The following is a 16563-nucleotide window of genomic DNA, read 5'->3' on the forward strand; positions in this document are numbered from 1 at the left end:
CAAAAAACTCTGAGCTGCTGCCCTCCTCGCCGCCGGTTGGAGGCGCCACGTTGGCCCCGTTCCGCATCAGCTGGTTCAGCACGGCCTCGGCATCTGCAGCATCCTGTGCGCCCATGGCGGTCAGCTCGGCCGGCTCAGCATCGGGTGTGCCGTTTGGATCATCCTCCTTCTCTCCCGGCTCCTCCAGCGACGCGCCACCCTGGACATAGGTGTCAGCCAGAGGAAAGTGCAAGCACGGCTGCTTGAAGAAGCCGGTCCGCGCACAGAGGTTGGCGCGGACTCCACAGGATTGAAGGAGCTCAATCGCACGAGCTAGGCCCCTGTCGAGGGCGGCAATCATCTGAGGGTTCGTAGGGAACCAGCCTGGCGGCGGGGTGTCGATCTTGATCCGCTCAATCGAGTGCGGGATGCCGCGGCACGAGGCCGGGATCTTCAACCCCGGCTGAGCAGCCTCCAGATGCTGTTGGTACAGATAGTGATCGAGATGCCGCGCCCAGCCCATCACCGACACCACCGGGGAGTTTGTCTGCGCCATCCGCCCGTACTGGAAGAAGTACTCAGAGAAGGCCGACGTGAAGCGCGGCCCGTCCGGCTTGAACCGGCCACCAAAGTTGTCACGGAACTGAATGAATCGCAAAATGCAGCCATGGCACGACGTCACAATGTCAAGGAAGGTCTCGCGGGTCAGAAAGTTGGCCTCGAGAGTGAGGCCTCGGGTGGAGGTCACGTGCCGGCGCCAGTGCAGCACAAAGCCCAGCACCAAGGCGGCGTCCTCGATGACGTCCAGCGGCTCGCGCCCGCGATCGAGCCACGAGGAAAGGTACGTGCTGAAGACGCTCACGACGGCAAAGGTGGCATTGAGGTGAGTCTCGCCGGCGTCAATCCGCCGCTTCAGCTCGTCAGCAGTCTTCTTGCTGAAGATCTTGAGCACGCCGGGCCAGTGCTGCTTGTTGTGCGGGTCGAGGTCCTTGCCGTTGAACATCTTGAAGTCCTTGGGGTCCCGCATGCTGTCGAGGTGGGCGGCGGTGGCAAAGGAGCGCAACGCCTCGTCGGCACCTGAGTGAAGGGAAGGGGTGGGGGCGGGTGAGTCGGAATGGACTAATGTGCAGAGGGGGGAACGGACGCTGTTGCAGGCGGCGGCGGGCGATGCCTTGCGGGGTGTGGTAGCCGCCAAAGTCCCAGATTCTCGCTGGGCTCAGTAGCTGCACGCGCAAGCGCCACGCCAAGTGCATGTAGTCCTGGTGGCCGTAGATGACGAGGCCCTCTGTGGTCTCCGCCAAGCTCAAGAAGAGCAAGGGGTGGTCTAGCTTGTGCACGGCCGTCACCCATTCCCGAGGATCTTTGGTGTGATTCGCCTCGTAGTTGACACGGAAGTCACACTTGCGCAGCCGTGCGTCACCATCGGAAATGTGGCCCGCGAGGGGGAGCTCAAGCTCACTGCACGCCGTGTGCATCAGCCTCCAGCGTGCAAAGACCCACTCGTTGTCAAACCTGTTGTCGGTAGCGATGATGGCAAACGGAAACCAGGGGGCACCCGGCAACACGGGCACCCACGTGTAGACATAGACGTAGCCCGCCAGCGCCGTCTTCTCCTCGATGAGCACTCGCAGATCCTCGACCGAGTAGATGCTCCTCGTGTTCGACGAGTTCGTACCATCAAAGCCCCAGAGCTTGACGCCCGCCTTCCACGTGTCCGCGTCCGTGTTCTGCTCCATCTTGTCGAGCATCTCGGCGTCGATGCGGCGCAGCCCAGTGGTGGCGTCCTCGCTAATGATGCCAGGCACGGTCTGCAGAGGCGCGTAGTTTTTGAGGTGTTTAAAAAGCCCTGTTAGGCTCTCCTTCTTGAGGCCATCCTCCAGCACCATCGTGTCAAACGCCGCCCGCGCCTTCTGGCTCGTGCGCAGGTCCGGCCCAAATAGGACGCCCGACACAAACTTGTGAGCCCACGCCGAGCCGTTGTTGAGGAGCATGCCGTAGAAGACCTTGCTCGCCGGGCTCAAAATACGGCCACGGGACGTGCCATTCTTCAGGCACACGGAGATGTCATGCAGCAGCTGGACAGTGGGAGCGCTCTCATCTAGACGGCCGAGCTTGGACGCCTGGATGAGATTTTGGATCATGGGCGGCAGCGAGGCAAGCCTGGCCGCCTCCACGGCGCGCTCCGCATCGCGCTTGGCGAGAGCACTGGCCTCAGATGCTGCCAGCTGCGCCGCGTGCTCCTTGCGCAGCTTTGCGAGGGCGGCCTCCTGCGTGGGGTGGGAGGGTGCTGTAGGGGCGAGGGCGGCGGCCCGGGTGAGAGGACAGCAATGTGAGGGCAGCGAGGAGATTAGTGGCAGCGAGGGTGGCGGCGAGGGTGGCGGAGGCGAGGGTGGCGGCGGTGGCGGCGGCAAGGGTGGCGGCGGTGAGGGTGGCGAGAGTGGCGGCGACGAGAGTGGCGGCGGCGAGGGTGGGGACGGCGAGGGAGGCGGCGGGCTCAGCGGTGGCGGCGAGGGTAGCGGCGGGGAGGGGGATGGCGGCGAGGGTCCTAACGCCACCAGACTCCTCCCAGACTCCTCGCAGCTCCTTTTTGGCGGTGAGGGTGGAGAAGGGGGGGGCAAGCGGGAGGCCGGCACCTGCTCTGCCTGGAGCTCTGCTACTTGGACCTGTTGCGCTTGCATCGCCTCCCGCATAGTAGCCCCGAGCCGGGCAGTCTCCTCGTCCCTCTGACTCTGATTTACAAAGATCAGTGCCGTCAGCTGCTCCGCGTGGGCTCTTTCGAGCTGTGACGACTGCTCTCCCAGGCGGCGCGAGAGCGCCGTCATGGCCTCGACGTTCTGTCGCTCGAGCACTGCGAGGTCGTGAGCGCGGCGAGCCTGCAGTGCAGCCACCTCTGCCTCGTGCCGGCTGGCAGCCGTGAGGGCAGCTCTCTCCAGGCGCTGCCGCTCCGTGGCAGCCTTATCGAGGGTCTGCTTCTTTGACTGCTCTGCCTGAAGGCGCCCCTCCCGCTCCTCCTGCAGCTGCTCCTGCACGGCCGCGCACGCAAGTGCCATTGCGTGCAGCTCTGACTGTCGCTGAGAGGTGGATGCCTCGGCGAGCTCCTGTGCCGCCAGCGCTGCAGCTACTTTGCCCTGCAGCTCCTCTTCTCTCTGCTGTGCCTCAGCTGCAGCCTGCTGCAAGTCTCGCATCATGCCCGTCGCCTCCCCCAAAGCCATCCGTGCACGCTCCTCATAGCGGCACTTGGCATCCTCAAGAGTCAGTACTGCACGCGCCTCGTGCCGCGTAGCATTGTGAGCAGCCCTTGCTCGCTCCTCCAACCGCCCCGCCATCTCGTCTCGTGTCATGAGCTGAATCTTGTGTCCTTCATCCGTTGGGGGGCAACGCGCACTCTCAACGCGCCTGACAAAGGACCGGTTGAATTCGAGAGCGGCGCACCCAAAGCACATGCCACCGAGATGGGCCTGGCCGCTACTTGGACTGCACGCAAGGGATCGGACACAGCTCTGCTGCCCAATATAGAGCGCGCCATGCTGCGTCTGCATCGCCTCTGCCATAAGCTGCAGCCCGGGAAGATGTCCTTCTTGAGCCTGCACGTACGCGTCGTAGCTCGGTTGGTACTGTGCTGGGAATGCCGGCTTGACGAGCGCCTCGTACACGTCTCTCGGGCCAAAGGTGCCGCCCGTTCCCAGATCGTAGAGCCGGTGCCAATGCTCCGAGCCCTGAAGCGTCTCAAACCACTCTTTGCCCTCGGAGCCGGGTTGACGCCAGCCCGTGCATGCGATGCCGGTCGTAGGCGGCACTGCATTCGAAGGCGAGGCCCCAGCACGCGCCTCTGCACTCGAGGACGAGGACCCGGCGGTGGCGGCATCCGCGGTGGCACCACTCATATTGTATGCACCTTGCGTCTCGTGGAGGCTGCCGAACCGGAAGGCCTCTGAGGAGATCACGAGAAATGTATAGAATCCGCCGAGGAAGCGGTACAGCCCCTTTGCCTTGGACGGTGCCGGCTTGCGCGATCCTGATAATCGGCGGCCCCACGCACGGAGGAGATGAGACGGGTGTAGAGCAGGCGTTCGCGTGGTGCTTCGCATGCACGACCGCCGACGGTGACGTGCGCCTGACGATTTTCGACGGGCGCGTCTGACTTCTTTTTCCGGGAGGGTTCTGCCCCGTCGCGGCTTTTTCAGTGTACGTACTAGTAGCTTTTATAACTTCCGAAGGTACCACGGGATTTTTATTCGTCCGGGCGGGAACAACGAGACCGGGAGCGAGTTTGCCAGTTGTCTGTCTCCATGCCTACCGTCGAGCTGCGTCTGCCTAAGGGCGTCTCGCACGTATTCGACATCGACGGCGACCGGCTTGTGCGCGATGTAGGCTCAGTGATTGCCGAGAAGCTGCCCAGCGAGATCGTTACCACGGAGGAGAACACGGCTTTCGTGTTTGGGGATTGCTCGATGCCGTATGCCGAGTTCTTCAAGGGTTTGACCAACAATGAGGTGACTCTGGGAGAGCTCGGCGACTTTACGATCCAGATTGACGACGTGCCGCCAGGCTCGGTCGAGGTCACCGTGGTGGAGCAGGGTGGAGGCACGCGCACCGTGACCGTGCCCACACCGGGCAAGGTTGGTGCGCTGCAGGCGGCGCTCGGGCAGGCGTACGACGGGGACATGTCGACCATGACCCTCATGATGGAGGGCAAGTTCAAGGTCGTGGTCAACGTCGTCGAGAACATGGACGAGGAGATGCTCTCGCTGCTCTCGCGCGGCCTCGCCAACCTGCCGCCGATGATGCGGCCGGCGGCGGACCCGACTTTCGAGACGCTGAGCGTGCACCTGGCCCCAGGTGCGCGCACCAAGCCGACCACGGCCGGCGGGGGCGGCGGGGGCGGCGAGGGCGGCGAGGACGCCACCGGCGCCGGCGGCGGCGAGGGCGGCGGCGAGGACGGCCGCGTGCCGATCTTCTCGCAGACCAACGAGTTTGCGCAAGAGTGCACGACCAAGACGCGCGCGGCGATCCGCGAGGCGCAGTCCACCAACGAGGTGGACACGGTGCCGACGCCGCTGGAGCCGGCCCACTGGCTCCAAGGCTTGGTGAGTGGTTGGGGTGGCCTCAGGCATCCCCAAGGGAGCCTCTGCGGTGCCACATAAGCAGCTTAGTGATTGTCGAGACTTTAAAGTATTCGTCGGACGAAACGCGAACAAGACACGACGGTACCACGGTACTACGGCTCTATGTGGTCACCAGTAAACCATAATTCGACTTTGAGGGATCATATCTCAAAAGGCTGGGTGAGAGCATAGCCTTATTGTTGCATATTATGCCACATAAGGTCAAACTCGACCCCACAAGCATCAAGAACCCGATGCTGCGGCTCGACTGTGCCGGCACACTGCCTCCTCGCGCCAGCTGCTCGCAGGCCGTCGCGGCCCGTGGTGCACCAGAGAGAGAGGTCGACACGTTGCCCCCGCCGGCGAGTCCGCGCGGCTCAGGCCGGCCAGAAGGTGTGTGGTGGCGGCACCGTGGCAGGATTGCGGAGAAGAGCTCGCCGAACGCGAGCAGCAGATGGCCAAAGTGTGCCAGCGCGAGAGCCTCGCGAGCGGGCGCAGAAGGAGCTCGCCGTGACACGATGCCGGGCGGTGGTGGTGCTCTGGCGGCTGTGCACAGTGGGCAGGGTCAGGCTGCAGCAGGGCAGCACGATGGTAGTGCCCTGCTGCAGCCTGGTCTGACATGCACAGGGCGAACAGAGGCGGTACTATCGTCCGGCGCTCGTCGTCGAATCTGGGCCAACTTCGACCGCCGCCACAGCTCGCCACGAGCACGCAGCGACAAAATGTTGACTGTACGGAAGTTGAGGCTGGTCGAGAGGAAAAGGCTGCCGTGCAAGCCGGCAGCAGGCCGGCTCGGCGTGGACTGCCGCGGCGACTTTTATGGGTCTCTGTTCATAGTACCGTATACGGTACTATGGTTTACCCACATTCTGCGAGTAGTCCCGAACGCCGTGCCGATGCTGTACGCCATTTGCCGCGGATATGCAGCGAGCCCCCCTCCAACCCACCCGCGCTAGGTCTCGGGGGACGCAGGGGTCACACCCGACGACCTCGGGAACTAGCCGGGGCAGTCGGAGAAGGGGCAACTCCGTGCACTGACGGTCGGCCGTCAGAAAACACGCCTCCGTGGCTCGGGTTACACCAATCCTCGCTACCCAACGCGGCCAAAGGATATCCACCTCGAGAACCTCGAGAGAGGATATGCACGCCGTTCGCCACAGAAACGTTGCCAGAAACGTTTCACGAAACACCGACGGGCAAACACGGCGGAAGGTACCGCAGGGGTGCCTCCGCGTGCAAAGGTTGCGCAAAGGTGCCGAAGCTGCACCAACCGCTCGGGGGGGCTCCTGTCACGCGAGGACAATGTGGGCGCACATCCTGGCATTGGCCGGGCTCGTGCTGGTTGCAGGCGAGCACGACGGCGACCATTTCGATCTGATCGCGGGCTACATCCCCGGCTCCGACGTCGTCCCGCACAGCCGCGTCGACCTCGACCAGCAGGCGATGGAGGCAGCTCTGGCCGAGGCTGTGCCTGATTTTGCGACGGCGAAGCAGTGGTACAGCGTCGGCGGCAACTCGATCAAGTCGGGCAACACCAACCGCACCATCAAGGGCTTCTCCACCGGCGCCCAGGGCAAGATGTACGACAACTGCCCGGGCTGCCCGTACAAGACCTACGAGGCTTTCTACGGCTACTACGGAGACTTCGACTACGCGGACAGGCTGGTGAGCGCCGCCCTCGACGGCGCCGACATGGCCTTCGCCAGCGGGCGGCACGGTCCGAACAACTTCGCGTCGCTCGGCCCCGCGGCTCGGATCGAGGCGGCCAAGAAGGGGTCGGCGTACATGAACGTGTGGATGTACGTGATCCGCGAGTTCGAGGACGCGATCGACGACTGCACGAGCTGCACGGGGGACAACTGCAACGAGTTCTCGCTCAACGGCGGCTCGGTGCACGCCTGGGACGAGGGCGTCGCCTTCTACGCCGGCTCGCTCGAGGGCGCGTCGGGCAGCCCGTCCGGCAAGCTCGTGTGGCGGCTGGCGGAGAAGCGGTGCGCGAACTTCGGCACCTGCGGCCTGAACGGGGGCGAGACGTCGGGCACGTCGCAGATCAACCACCTCCTGCTGGCGCAGTTCCAGGAGGGCGAGCGCCTCCTCCAGACCGGCCAGTGCGACCGCGTCCGCCCCGTCGTGGACGAGATCATCAGCCTGATGACTGTGCCGCTCGTGCAGGGCTCCCTCCGCTACGCGTACAAGATCGGCGAGCAGCCCGAGGAGCGGTCGCAGAAGAACGCGGCCGAGGGTGCCATCTTCACGGCGGCCGTGCTGCCCCTCGTCCACGAGTGCGACGCCGCCGCCGCCGCGACCATCAGCGCCGACATGAAGTTCGGCCTGTTCGACCAGGGCGACCTCCCCGACTTCCAAGCCGTCAAGGCCGCCTTCGAGAGCACGTACGCCTGCCTCGGCATCACGTGCGAGCACGTGGGCGGCCTCGTCGACGCGGACGGCGACCCGCTCCACGCCATGACGGCGCCGTGCGACGACGGGCCCGCGTTCCCGCTCATCGCGGGCTACATCCCTGGCTCCGACGTCGTCCCGCACAGCCGCGTCGACCTCGACCAGCAGGCGATGGAGGCAGCTCTGGCCGAGGCTGTGCCTGATTTTGCGACGGCGAAGCAGTGGTACAGCGTCGGCGGCAACTCGATCAAGTCGGGCAACACCAACCGCACCATCAAGGGCTTCTCCACCGGCGCCCACCGCTCCACCAACATCAAACCCCAAATAGACTCCTGCCCGCTGGACGTGCCCTTCGCCGTCCAAATGGGCTGCGCTAAACCGAGGTCGTTCGATGTGCAGACTCGCTCGATGAAGAGCGCACGCAGGCGCACAGCGACTGCGGGCGGGACGCGGCAAGGGTCTCTCTGAACAGATATCAAATGTGACTTGCATGTCCTAGCGTACTAGGGACCCTAGAGCCTAGTTGCTAGTACCGTACAGTACTTTTGTCTCAAAAAAAGGTTGCCGCTTGCAGGCAAGGCGCAGAGGAGCCGCCGCGTATAGGTAAAGTATGTCTAGGAAGGCGGGGAGTGCGGGCTCTCCACGTGAGGATTCCGCGGGGTTCTCGAGTGGACGTCATCATTCTATCGGACTTCCAAATGCCTGACATCGGCCTGTGTGTGAGACTGGTGAGCTACCGGGGTATGTATGTATCTGAGGTGAAGAACGGTCAGCTCGGACTGTGCCACCGGCGTTTGGGAGTCGGTTTGGTGGGCAGCAGCGGTGCCTAGGTTTTTTCCCTGCGAAGGCATGCTGCCGCGATCGCGGTGGATCGCTCGCGCATTCGGCTGTGCGGCCCCGCTGTCGACCCTGCCCCGCAGCCACAGCACCCGCGCTGCCTGCGACGGCCTGGCCTTCAGGCGGCCGCGTCGCAGGGGAGCGATGCACAAGTGGCACCCGCCCTCTGTGGAGAAGGCAGAGATGCTTCTGGCGGAGATGCACGCCATCGCAGCCTCGCTGCCAGTCGAGCACGCGGCTCGCGCTGCCGACACCTCCGCCGCCGTCGCCTCCTCTTCTGTCTCCGTCGCCTCCGATAGTGCTGCGGACGGTGCAGCCTCTGAGCTCAGTGGCGACCTTTGGCTGGCTGCGGAGGCGCTGCTGCACCGCATCGAGGAGGAGGGTGAGCCACTGCAGCCGCTGCTCCGCCGGCTGACCGCCCTCTTCCGCGAGTCGTCCCGCGCCATGGTCCTCGGCTCGACACAGCTCAAGCTCGTCGGCGCGGTCCTCGCCTCCCTCCCTGCCTCGGCCGAGCCCGCCTCGGGTGTCGATCTTCGATCCGAAAAGGGCCTCCGCAGCAGCAGCGGTGGTGGTGGTGGGTGCGAGCGGGTCGCACACCCGGAGGCCCGCGCCTGCCTGAACGCCGCCTTGCACATGATTGGCTCCGCGGGCGTGCCGCGCGTCGCAGCGGCCGCCCACGAGGCTGCCGACCACCCCGCAGCCCCATCCGCCGCCGCGCCGCGCCGGCTAGCCTCCTCCGGGCTTGCCGTAGGCGGCGCTCGCACGCGGGCTGAGGCCCGACGGGCGGACCTACCACGCACTGCTCCGCGCGCACGCGCGCGCCGGTGACGTGGCCCGGCTGAGGGCGGTGGCGGAGGAGGCGCGCAGCCGAGGCTTCGCCGTCGAGGCGGAGCCGTCGGTGGTGACGACCATGCTGAGCGGATGCGCCGCGGCACGCGACGCGGCGGAGGCGAGCGCGGTCTTCGAGGCGAGCCTCGCCGCCGGCCTGCAGCCCGACCGGATCGTCTACAACGCGCTCTCCCACGCCTACGCTGTGGGCGGCGAGGTCGAGGGCGCAATTCAGGCGAGAGAGGGGAGAGGCTGAAGATGCGCGGAGATGCGCGGAGATCTGGGGAGATTACACCGTGAGTGGCACGCCAGGCGTTTGAGCGCGGCCGCGCTCTGCCGCGGCGGGGCAGCGGCGACGCGCGAGACGCGGCCACCGCCGTCGCTATTTTGCTCGATGCGCTGATCGTCGCCGACGAGCCACGGCGTGCCATCGGCCTCTTCTCGCCGCTCTTCTAGGAACCTTCTTGGGACGTTCTACGAGCCTTCTCGTACAGGCGCGCCATCGAGCTCTTCTCGCTGCTCGCCGCGGAGGGCGACGGCGCCATGAGACACGCCGAGACGCGATGAGACACGATGAGACACGCCTCCGCCTCCGCTCGCTGCCACCGACCCGAGAGTGGGCCTGTCGACACGTCTCTTCCACACACCTCTCCTCAGGAGGCATGCCCTTGCTACTTGGTTGGACGGGCCGTCCTCGAGGCTCTTCTAGGAACCTTCTAGGGGCCTTCTAGGAGCCTTCTAGGAGCCTTCTAGGCGTCCCCGCGAGGCCAGAACCGTACCTCGCCCTTCTCCGCGCCCACGCGGCGGCGGTGCGCTCCTGCGGCGCCGGGCCGCGCCGGCGGGCCGTGCAGGCGAGGGAGCTCGAGAGGCGAGCACACGCACCGGCGGCGGCTGGGACACCACAGAGGTACGGCACACGGCCCGGCGGCGGCTGGGACACCGCAGACTCGTCCAAGAGGCCGCTAGCGATGGAGAGGCGGTGTGCGCTGAAGCGACACAGAGGCAAGACACAGAGACACAGAGACACAAGAGACACACAGACACACAGACTCACAGACCAGAGCACCCCGCAGGCGGCGCGCGCCGCCGAGGCACACGAGGTGCTCCAGCTCGCCGCGCGCGCCGGTGTGTGTCCGACCATCGGCGCCGTCAACGGTCTGATTGCCGTGCACGCCGAGGCGGCGGATGCCGCCGGCGCGCTCGCGGCATATGAGCGTTGGTGCTGCGCGCCGATGCGACCGAACCGCGGCACACTCGACGCGCTGCTTCGCGCGTGCGTGCGAGGCCGCGCTGCCGAGCTGAGCGGGAGGGTGTGGCGGACCCTGCTCCCCGCCACCCGCCGCTGCTGGCTCCCTCCCCCCTCCTCCCATTGCCCGTGCCGCCTGCTCCTCCTCCCCGAGGCTGCTTGTACTGCCCATGTCGCTCGCTCTGCTCTCTCACCTCTGCCTCTGCCTCTGCCTCTGCCGCTGCCCTCCTTCTGCCGCGCAGGTCTGCCGACTCGCCGCCGAGCACGACCTCCCGTTTGGAGACCGGCTGCACGCGCAGCTCGTTCTCGCGCACACGGCCACGGTGGACGCCGCCGCCGGCAGCCGCCGCCGGGCGGTGATGAAGGCGGCGATCCGCCACTTCGAGGCGGGCTCGCCTTCATCTCGGCGAATCTCGGCGAATCTCGGCGAATCTCGGCGAATCTCGGCTAATCGCGGCTAATCGCGGCTAATCGCGGCTCATCGCGGCTAACCCGCCCTTTCGAGGCGGGCTCGGAGCGCGGCGTGCGGTGGAGCGGCGCGGCGTGCCGCGAGCTGCTGCGCGTCTGCGCGGAGCACGGGCACGAGGGCGACCCTTCTAGGAACCTTCTCGGAACCTTCTAGGAACCTTCTAGGCGCGGAGCACGGGCGCGAGGTCGACGTGACGCGGCTGTTTGAGCGGATGCAGGCGGGCGGCGGCGACGCGGGGCTGGCGGCGGTGACTGCGCTGATGGAGGAGTACCACCGCGACGGCAAGGTGGACGACGTTGCAATGGCGCTGTGGAGGAGGGCGGACGAGCAGCAGGGCGCGCGGCTGGGGGAGGAGGAGGAGGGGGCGGAGGACGAGGGGTGGGAGTGGTCGGCGTCAAGCGAGAGGACGTGAGCTCTTTCGACTGTCATTCAGCACACACTTGGGTTTTGCTGTGGTGTGTTTGTGTGTGTGTGTATGTGTGTGTGTGTGTGTGGGGGTGTCCGGCAGTCGCTTCTCTGGGGGCGCGCGGGGACCCCCGGCCTACACCGTGTGCCGCGGGCGGCGCGGGCGCCGCGGCGCAGTGGCCAGTCCAGTATGTGCGGCTCCTCCGTTAAATTCGTTCCTCCGAGCTTGAGACCCCCTCGATAGGGAAAAGAAGAAACTGTCGCCGCTCGCCGGCCAGAGCCAAAAAAAATCATGCGCGGGAACGTGCACATTGATTTCTTTTTTAGGGCGGAGTAAAAAGCCGTATGCGTACGTCCTGTGATTTTGGTGAACCCCCTTCCCACTTCCCCCCAATCCACCCACCTACCCACGAAGGACGGGGGCCAAATGACGACGGTCGGCTTTTCAGTGACGACGGTCGGCATCGATCGGCCTCGGTAGGCAGGTCAGGTGGCCATATGCGCGTGCACCGCAGGGGGGGCGGCGGACGCGGTCGTGGCGATCCCTCGTGCGTGCATGGCTCGGGCGCACGGCCGTCCGGCATGTCGGGCAGCCTCCACGTCCTCGGCGCGAACCTCGATGAAGTGTCACCTATGGACACAGACGAGCACCAACACTTTCGATACGAAGATTCGGCAAGTCGGGGCGTCGCGCCCGATGGAAGCCCTCGCGAGCCGCCCGCGAAGACCGTCACTGAGGTGGTGGACCGGCTCAGCGCCATCTGCATCTCCGGCTCCTCCGAGCGTCTCGCACCCGACTATGAGATCAAAGAGATGAGCAAGAAGTTTGACGCAGCGCAAGTCGCCCAGCGCTGGGAAGATCACATGAGCCAGCGCCACCTCAAGAAGCAGGTGGAAGCCCCGGATGGAGAGACCCACTTGACACTTGCCCTACGGCCAGCATTTTCGGATACCAAGTTCTACGCCAACCTGCTGCCCGATGGGACCATTGGCGAACCGGGCAACTTGCGCGTCTACGGCGTGTCCAAGGCGGCACACTGCGCAAGGATGCTGATGCTTAACTATACCCAAGTCGAGATCGCCTTTCCGGCATCTTGGATAGACTTGCCCGCCGTTTTACCGTTAGAGAGCAGCGGTACCGAGGCGGACAGCCCCACCGACAAACAGGTTGGTTGCTTTGCACCGTCCATCACACGTGGATCCCCGTCAGCGCAAGTCGTCATGTGGTGGGAGGAGAAGACAGAGAAGGAAGGGACAGTATATGCCCCGCTCTACCGCTGGACGGATGAGGAGAGAAAGAAACTTGAATTTTGGCGCGACCTCAGCGCACAGAGCTCAAGAAATATCTGGGATATGCTGCGACGAGCCGGTCAAGTTTATTGCTACCCGAGCAACCCCGCCGCCGCCGTCGCCGAGAATGACGATAGATACGGGGCCCTGAAGCTAGCTGCGGCCGCACATTTCAAGCCGCCAGAAGAAGCCGCCAGTGCTGCCTCCTCGTCCAGTGCCTCCCAGGCGCCTGGAGAAAAACGAGCACGGAGCCGGGCACGAGGAGATAAGGAGCACAACATCAACTGGTTTGAGATGGCACAACTCAAAGCACGGGCGAGAGTTGAGGGGAGCCTACCTGGGTAAATGTAAGATTAAAAACCAATGTACTCAAACGCACACAAGACCCACTATTGACGAGCAACTATTCTGATATTCACTCGCCGATACACGCCAACCGTCGTCTTGCCGCGGGCGGCGCGGGAGCGACGCAACACACGCGCGCGCGAATCCGAACGAATTGTGATGCGCCGGACGAGCCCGGCGCGCCGCGCACGCCTCGCGCCGAGGGGGCCCACGGCGAGGCGGCGTCGGCAGCGGAGCCGCGCCGCCGACACCTATGGAAAATCCGCACACGCCTTGGGTCGGCGCGGCACCAGCCACGCGAAAAGCGACACCTACTACGGTGCCTCGGGCGGTGAATCCCGGCCGCACCGCCGCGGCGACGGCACGGCCGGCACGGCGGGCTCGCCGCGCGAAGCGAGGCGCCGGCGGGGCGGCGGCGGCGGCAGAGCCGCGCCGCCGAGGCCTAAAAAAGGTCCGCACACGCCTTGGGTTGGCGCGGCACCAGCCACGCGAAAAGCGACACCTACTACGGTGCCTCGGGCGGGAACATCCCGGCCGCACCGCCGCGGCGACGGGACGGCCGGCACGGCGGGCTCGCCGCGCGAAGCGAGGCGCCGGCGGGGCGGCGGCGGCGGCAGAGCCGCGCCGTCGAGGCCTAAAAAAGGTCCGCACACGCCTTGGGTCGGCGCGGCACCAGCCACGCGAAAAGCGACACCTACTACGGTGCCTCGGGCGGTAAAATCCCGGCCGCACCGCCGCGGCGACGGCACGGCCGGCACGGCGGGCTCGCCGCGCGAAGCGAGGCGCCACGCCCTGGGAAGCGACGCGGTTAGGGTGCGACTCGTTCGCCTCCGCCGCCCGCTGCTCTTGCCAGGCCCTTTCGACGGCGGCGGTGGAATCGATCTCGGCCAAGTCGGCCGCAGCTGGCCGGAATCCTTTCTCGCGTTGCCAGCGGTGCACAACCGAATCCGTCGAGCGTAGCGGGTCGGTCGACTCGCACGCTTTCCAGCGGCCGTCCTCGTCCTTCTTCCGGTGCAGCATATGCTGGACACCGTACGTGTACCTGCTGGCGTCCTGCACGAGTTCGTGGACCGCTGCCTGGTCCTCATCGTGCTCGCGAAGCAGGCCTTCGGCCCCGATGTCGTCCTCCTCAGCGTCGGAGTCTTCGGAGGCCTCAGAACCGGCCATGGAGGGCTGGTCTTCGCCGGTCTTCGCCCGTCGCCCCCCGTCGGTCGGCAACCGCCCCCGATAGCCCGAAGTTTTCCCAGAACGTCTCGCTGATGCCTGGTCCCGCTCAGAGGCGGCGGGCCCGGCTTCAAGAGGCCTCGCGACGAGTCGCCCGGTCAGAACAGCTGGCGGCGCGCTGAGTCTTGCTGGCGTGACGAGCAAAGACGGCGCGACGAGCCGCGATGGCGCGACGAGCCGCGATGGCGCGACGAGCGCCCGCCGCCGCCGCCACGGTTGGCGCCTCAGCCGCCTCCGGGCGGTCCGTCGCCCCTGCCACCGCCGCCGAGGACAGGCGGTCCGCCGCAGTCGCCCTCACGCCGGCCAAATCCGGCAGTGCGCAACGAGCCGCCCTCATCTGGCGGCTCTGCTGCCGGTGGTCAGCTCAATGCCAAGCTACTCAACGGCCACATCTCGCATGCCAGCAACGCTGACGAGCTGCTTTCGCTCTGCGCTGCCAACAGCACGAGGTTGAATTACATCCACGCTGCGAACCTGTGGAACAAACTTGGCAAGCAGCGCATCGAGCGGCGGCACGAGGAGCAGCTGGAGCGGCTGGTGAAGCGCACGCTCGATCTCATACCGTCATGCGAAGCACGCAACCTGGCAAACATCGCTCACGGTGCGGCCAAGTGCCGGCTACCAGTGAGTGTGGTGCGCTCGCTCTACGCGGCGGTGGCGGAGGCGGCGGTGCGCGGCGGGCTGGCTGGCTTCAACCCTCAGGCCCTGGCCAACACGGTGTGGTCGTATGCGACAGCGGGTGTGGCTGCAGACGCGCTGTACGCGGCGGTGGCGGAGGCGGCGGTGCGCGGCGGGCTGGCTGGCTTCAAACCGCAGGACTTGTCCAACACGGTGTGGGCGTATGCGACAGCGGGCGTGGCTGCAGACGCGCTGTACGCGGCGGTGGCGGAGGCGGCGGTGCGCGGCGGGCTGGCTGGCTTCAAACCGCAGGCCCTGTCCATCACGGTGTGGGCGTATGCGACAGCGGGCGTGGCTGCAGACGCGCTGTACGCGGCGGTGGCGGAGGCGGCGGTGCGCAGCGGGCTGGCTGGCTTCAACGCTCAGAACCTGGCCATGACGGTGTGGGCGTATGCGACAGCGGGCGTGGCTGCAGACGCTCTGTACGCGGCGGTGGCGGAGGCGGCGGTGCGCAGCGGGCTGGCTGGCTCAACCCTCAGAACCTGGCCATGACGGTGTGGGCATATGCGACGGCGGGCGTGGCTGCAGACGCGCTGTACGCGGCGGTGGCGGAGGCGGCGGTGCGCAGCGGGCTGGCTGGCTTCAACCCGCAGGCCCTGGCCATGACGGTGTGGGCGTATGCGACAGCGGGCGTGGCTGCAGACGCGCTGTACGCGGCGGTGGCGGAGGCGGCGGTGCGCAGCGGGCTGGCTGGCTTCAACCCGCAGGCCCTGGCCAACACGGTGTGGTCGTATGCGACAGCGGGTGTGGCTGCAGACGCGCTGTACGCGGCGGTGGCGGAGGCGGCGGTGCGCAGCGGGCTGGCTGGCTTCAACGCTCAGAACCTGGCCAACATGGTGTGGGCGTATGCGACGGCGGGCCACTACCACCAGGTGCTACTAGCCGATTGCTCGCGCGTTATCAGCGACTCGCTCGCGCAGAATCCGTCGAGGTGGAGCGAGAACGACCGCTCTCAGCTGCACCAGTGGCAGCTCTGGCTCTTCCTGGAACGCGGCGCAGAAGAGCAGCAGCATCTCCTCTCGGACTCCCAGCGCCTGCTTTTTCGCGAGGCCATGCAGATGAACGTAGCTCGCCCCTCTGGTTTGCAGCGTTCGGTCTCGGATGCCCTTAGCGCCGTCCGGTCCGGCTTCGAGGAAGAGCATCTTGAGCCGCGCACCGGCTACTCGCTCGATCTGGCGCTGCCCTCGTCACGCATCGCGATCGAGGTGGACGGCCCGTCTCACTTCCTGCTGCCTGACAGCCAAGGCGTGCGCGCGCCCAACGGCCCAACGAAGCTCAAGCGGCGCCTCCTCGCCGCGGCTGGCTGGAGGGTGATCAGCGTTCCATTCTATGAGTGGGACGGCTTGAACACAGCCAATGAGCGTCAAGCGACAAGCCTACTTGGAGCGAGCGGTCGGCTCGCTCGATGCGGCAGCGCCACAGGCACCACCGGAAGGATGTACCTCGCTCCCCAGCTGCAGCAGCCCCTCGCTCCCCAGCCCGGTCCAGCAGCCTGAACGCTAGTCGCGGTGTGAGAGGACCGTTGTTCGCGCATACGGCTTTTTTACAACACGCTCTCAAGGGTCAGGGTGTGGACAGTGGAGCCCCCGCTCGCACGATGTCGCAAGGCGCCCGCAACGGTCTCGACACTCGAGCGCGAATGCGGAATGGTCATTCCGCTGGCATATCTTGCGAACGGATCGAAGCGCAAAAAGGACAGTCTTTGAGGGGGCGGCGTGAAATGCCAGAATTACAAAATGTGTGTCCACGCACCCGACAAA

At 66.1% G+C, this 16563-nt stretch overlaps 3 protein-coding genes across 3 annotated transcripts; all 3 read left to right on the forward strand.

Annotated features, from left to right (window-relative positions):
- Positions 1-4268: 4268 nt before the first annotated feature.
- Positions 4269-7949, forward strand: EMIHUDRAFT_100764 (hypothetical protein; the record flags this gene model as incomplete). The annotated part of the gene is made up of 3 exons (XM_005778224.1): positions 4269-5066; positions 5393-5477; positions 6433-7949. The coding sequence occupies 3 exons, from the start codon at positions 4269-4271 to the stop codon at positions 7947-7949; spliced, it is 2400 nt and encodes a 799-aa protein (XP_005778281.1).
- Positions 7950-9476: 1527 nt separating this feature from the next.
- Positions 9477-11747, forward strand: EMIHUDRAFT_450409 (hypothetical protein; the record flags this gene model as incomplete). The annotated part of the gene is made up of 6 exons (XM_005778225.1): positions 9477-9568; positions 9641-9997; positions 10220-10456; positions 10635-10715; positions 11046-11147; positions 11682-11747. The coding sequence occupies exons 3-6, from the start codon at positions 10379-10381 to the stop codon at positions 11745-11747; spliced, it is 327 nt and encodes a 108-aa protein (XP_005778282.1). The 5' UTR covers positions 9477-9568; positions 9641-9997; positions 10220-10378.
- Positions 11748-14160: 2413 nt separating this feature from the next.
- On the forward strand, positions 14161-16509 carry EMIHUDRAFT_206042 (hypothetical protein; the record flags this gene model as incomplete). Its single annotated transcript, XM_005778226.1, has 4 exons — positions 14161-14167; positions 14442-14662; positions 15724-16113; positions 16411-16509. 4 exons carry the CDS (start codon positions 14161-14163, stop codon positions 16507-16509), a joined length of 717 nt encoding a protein of 238 aa, XP_005778283.1.
- Positions 16510-16563: the final 54 nt, after the last annotated feature.

The sequence above is a fragment of the Emiliania huxleyi genome (assembly GCF_000372725.1).
Source record: "Emiliania huxleyi CCMP1516 unplaced genomic scaffold EMIHUscaffold_25, whole genome shotgun sequence".
Lineage (NCBI taxonomy): Eukaryota > Haptophyta > Isochrysidales > Noelaerhabdaceae > Emiliania > Emiliania huxleyi.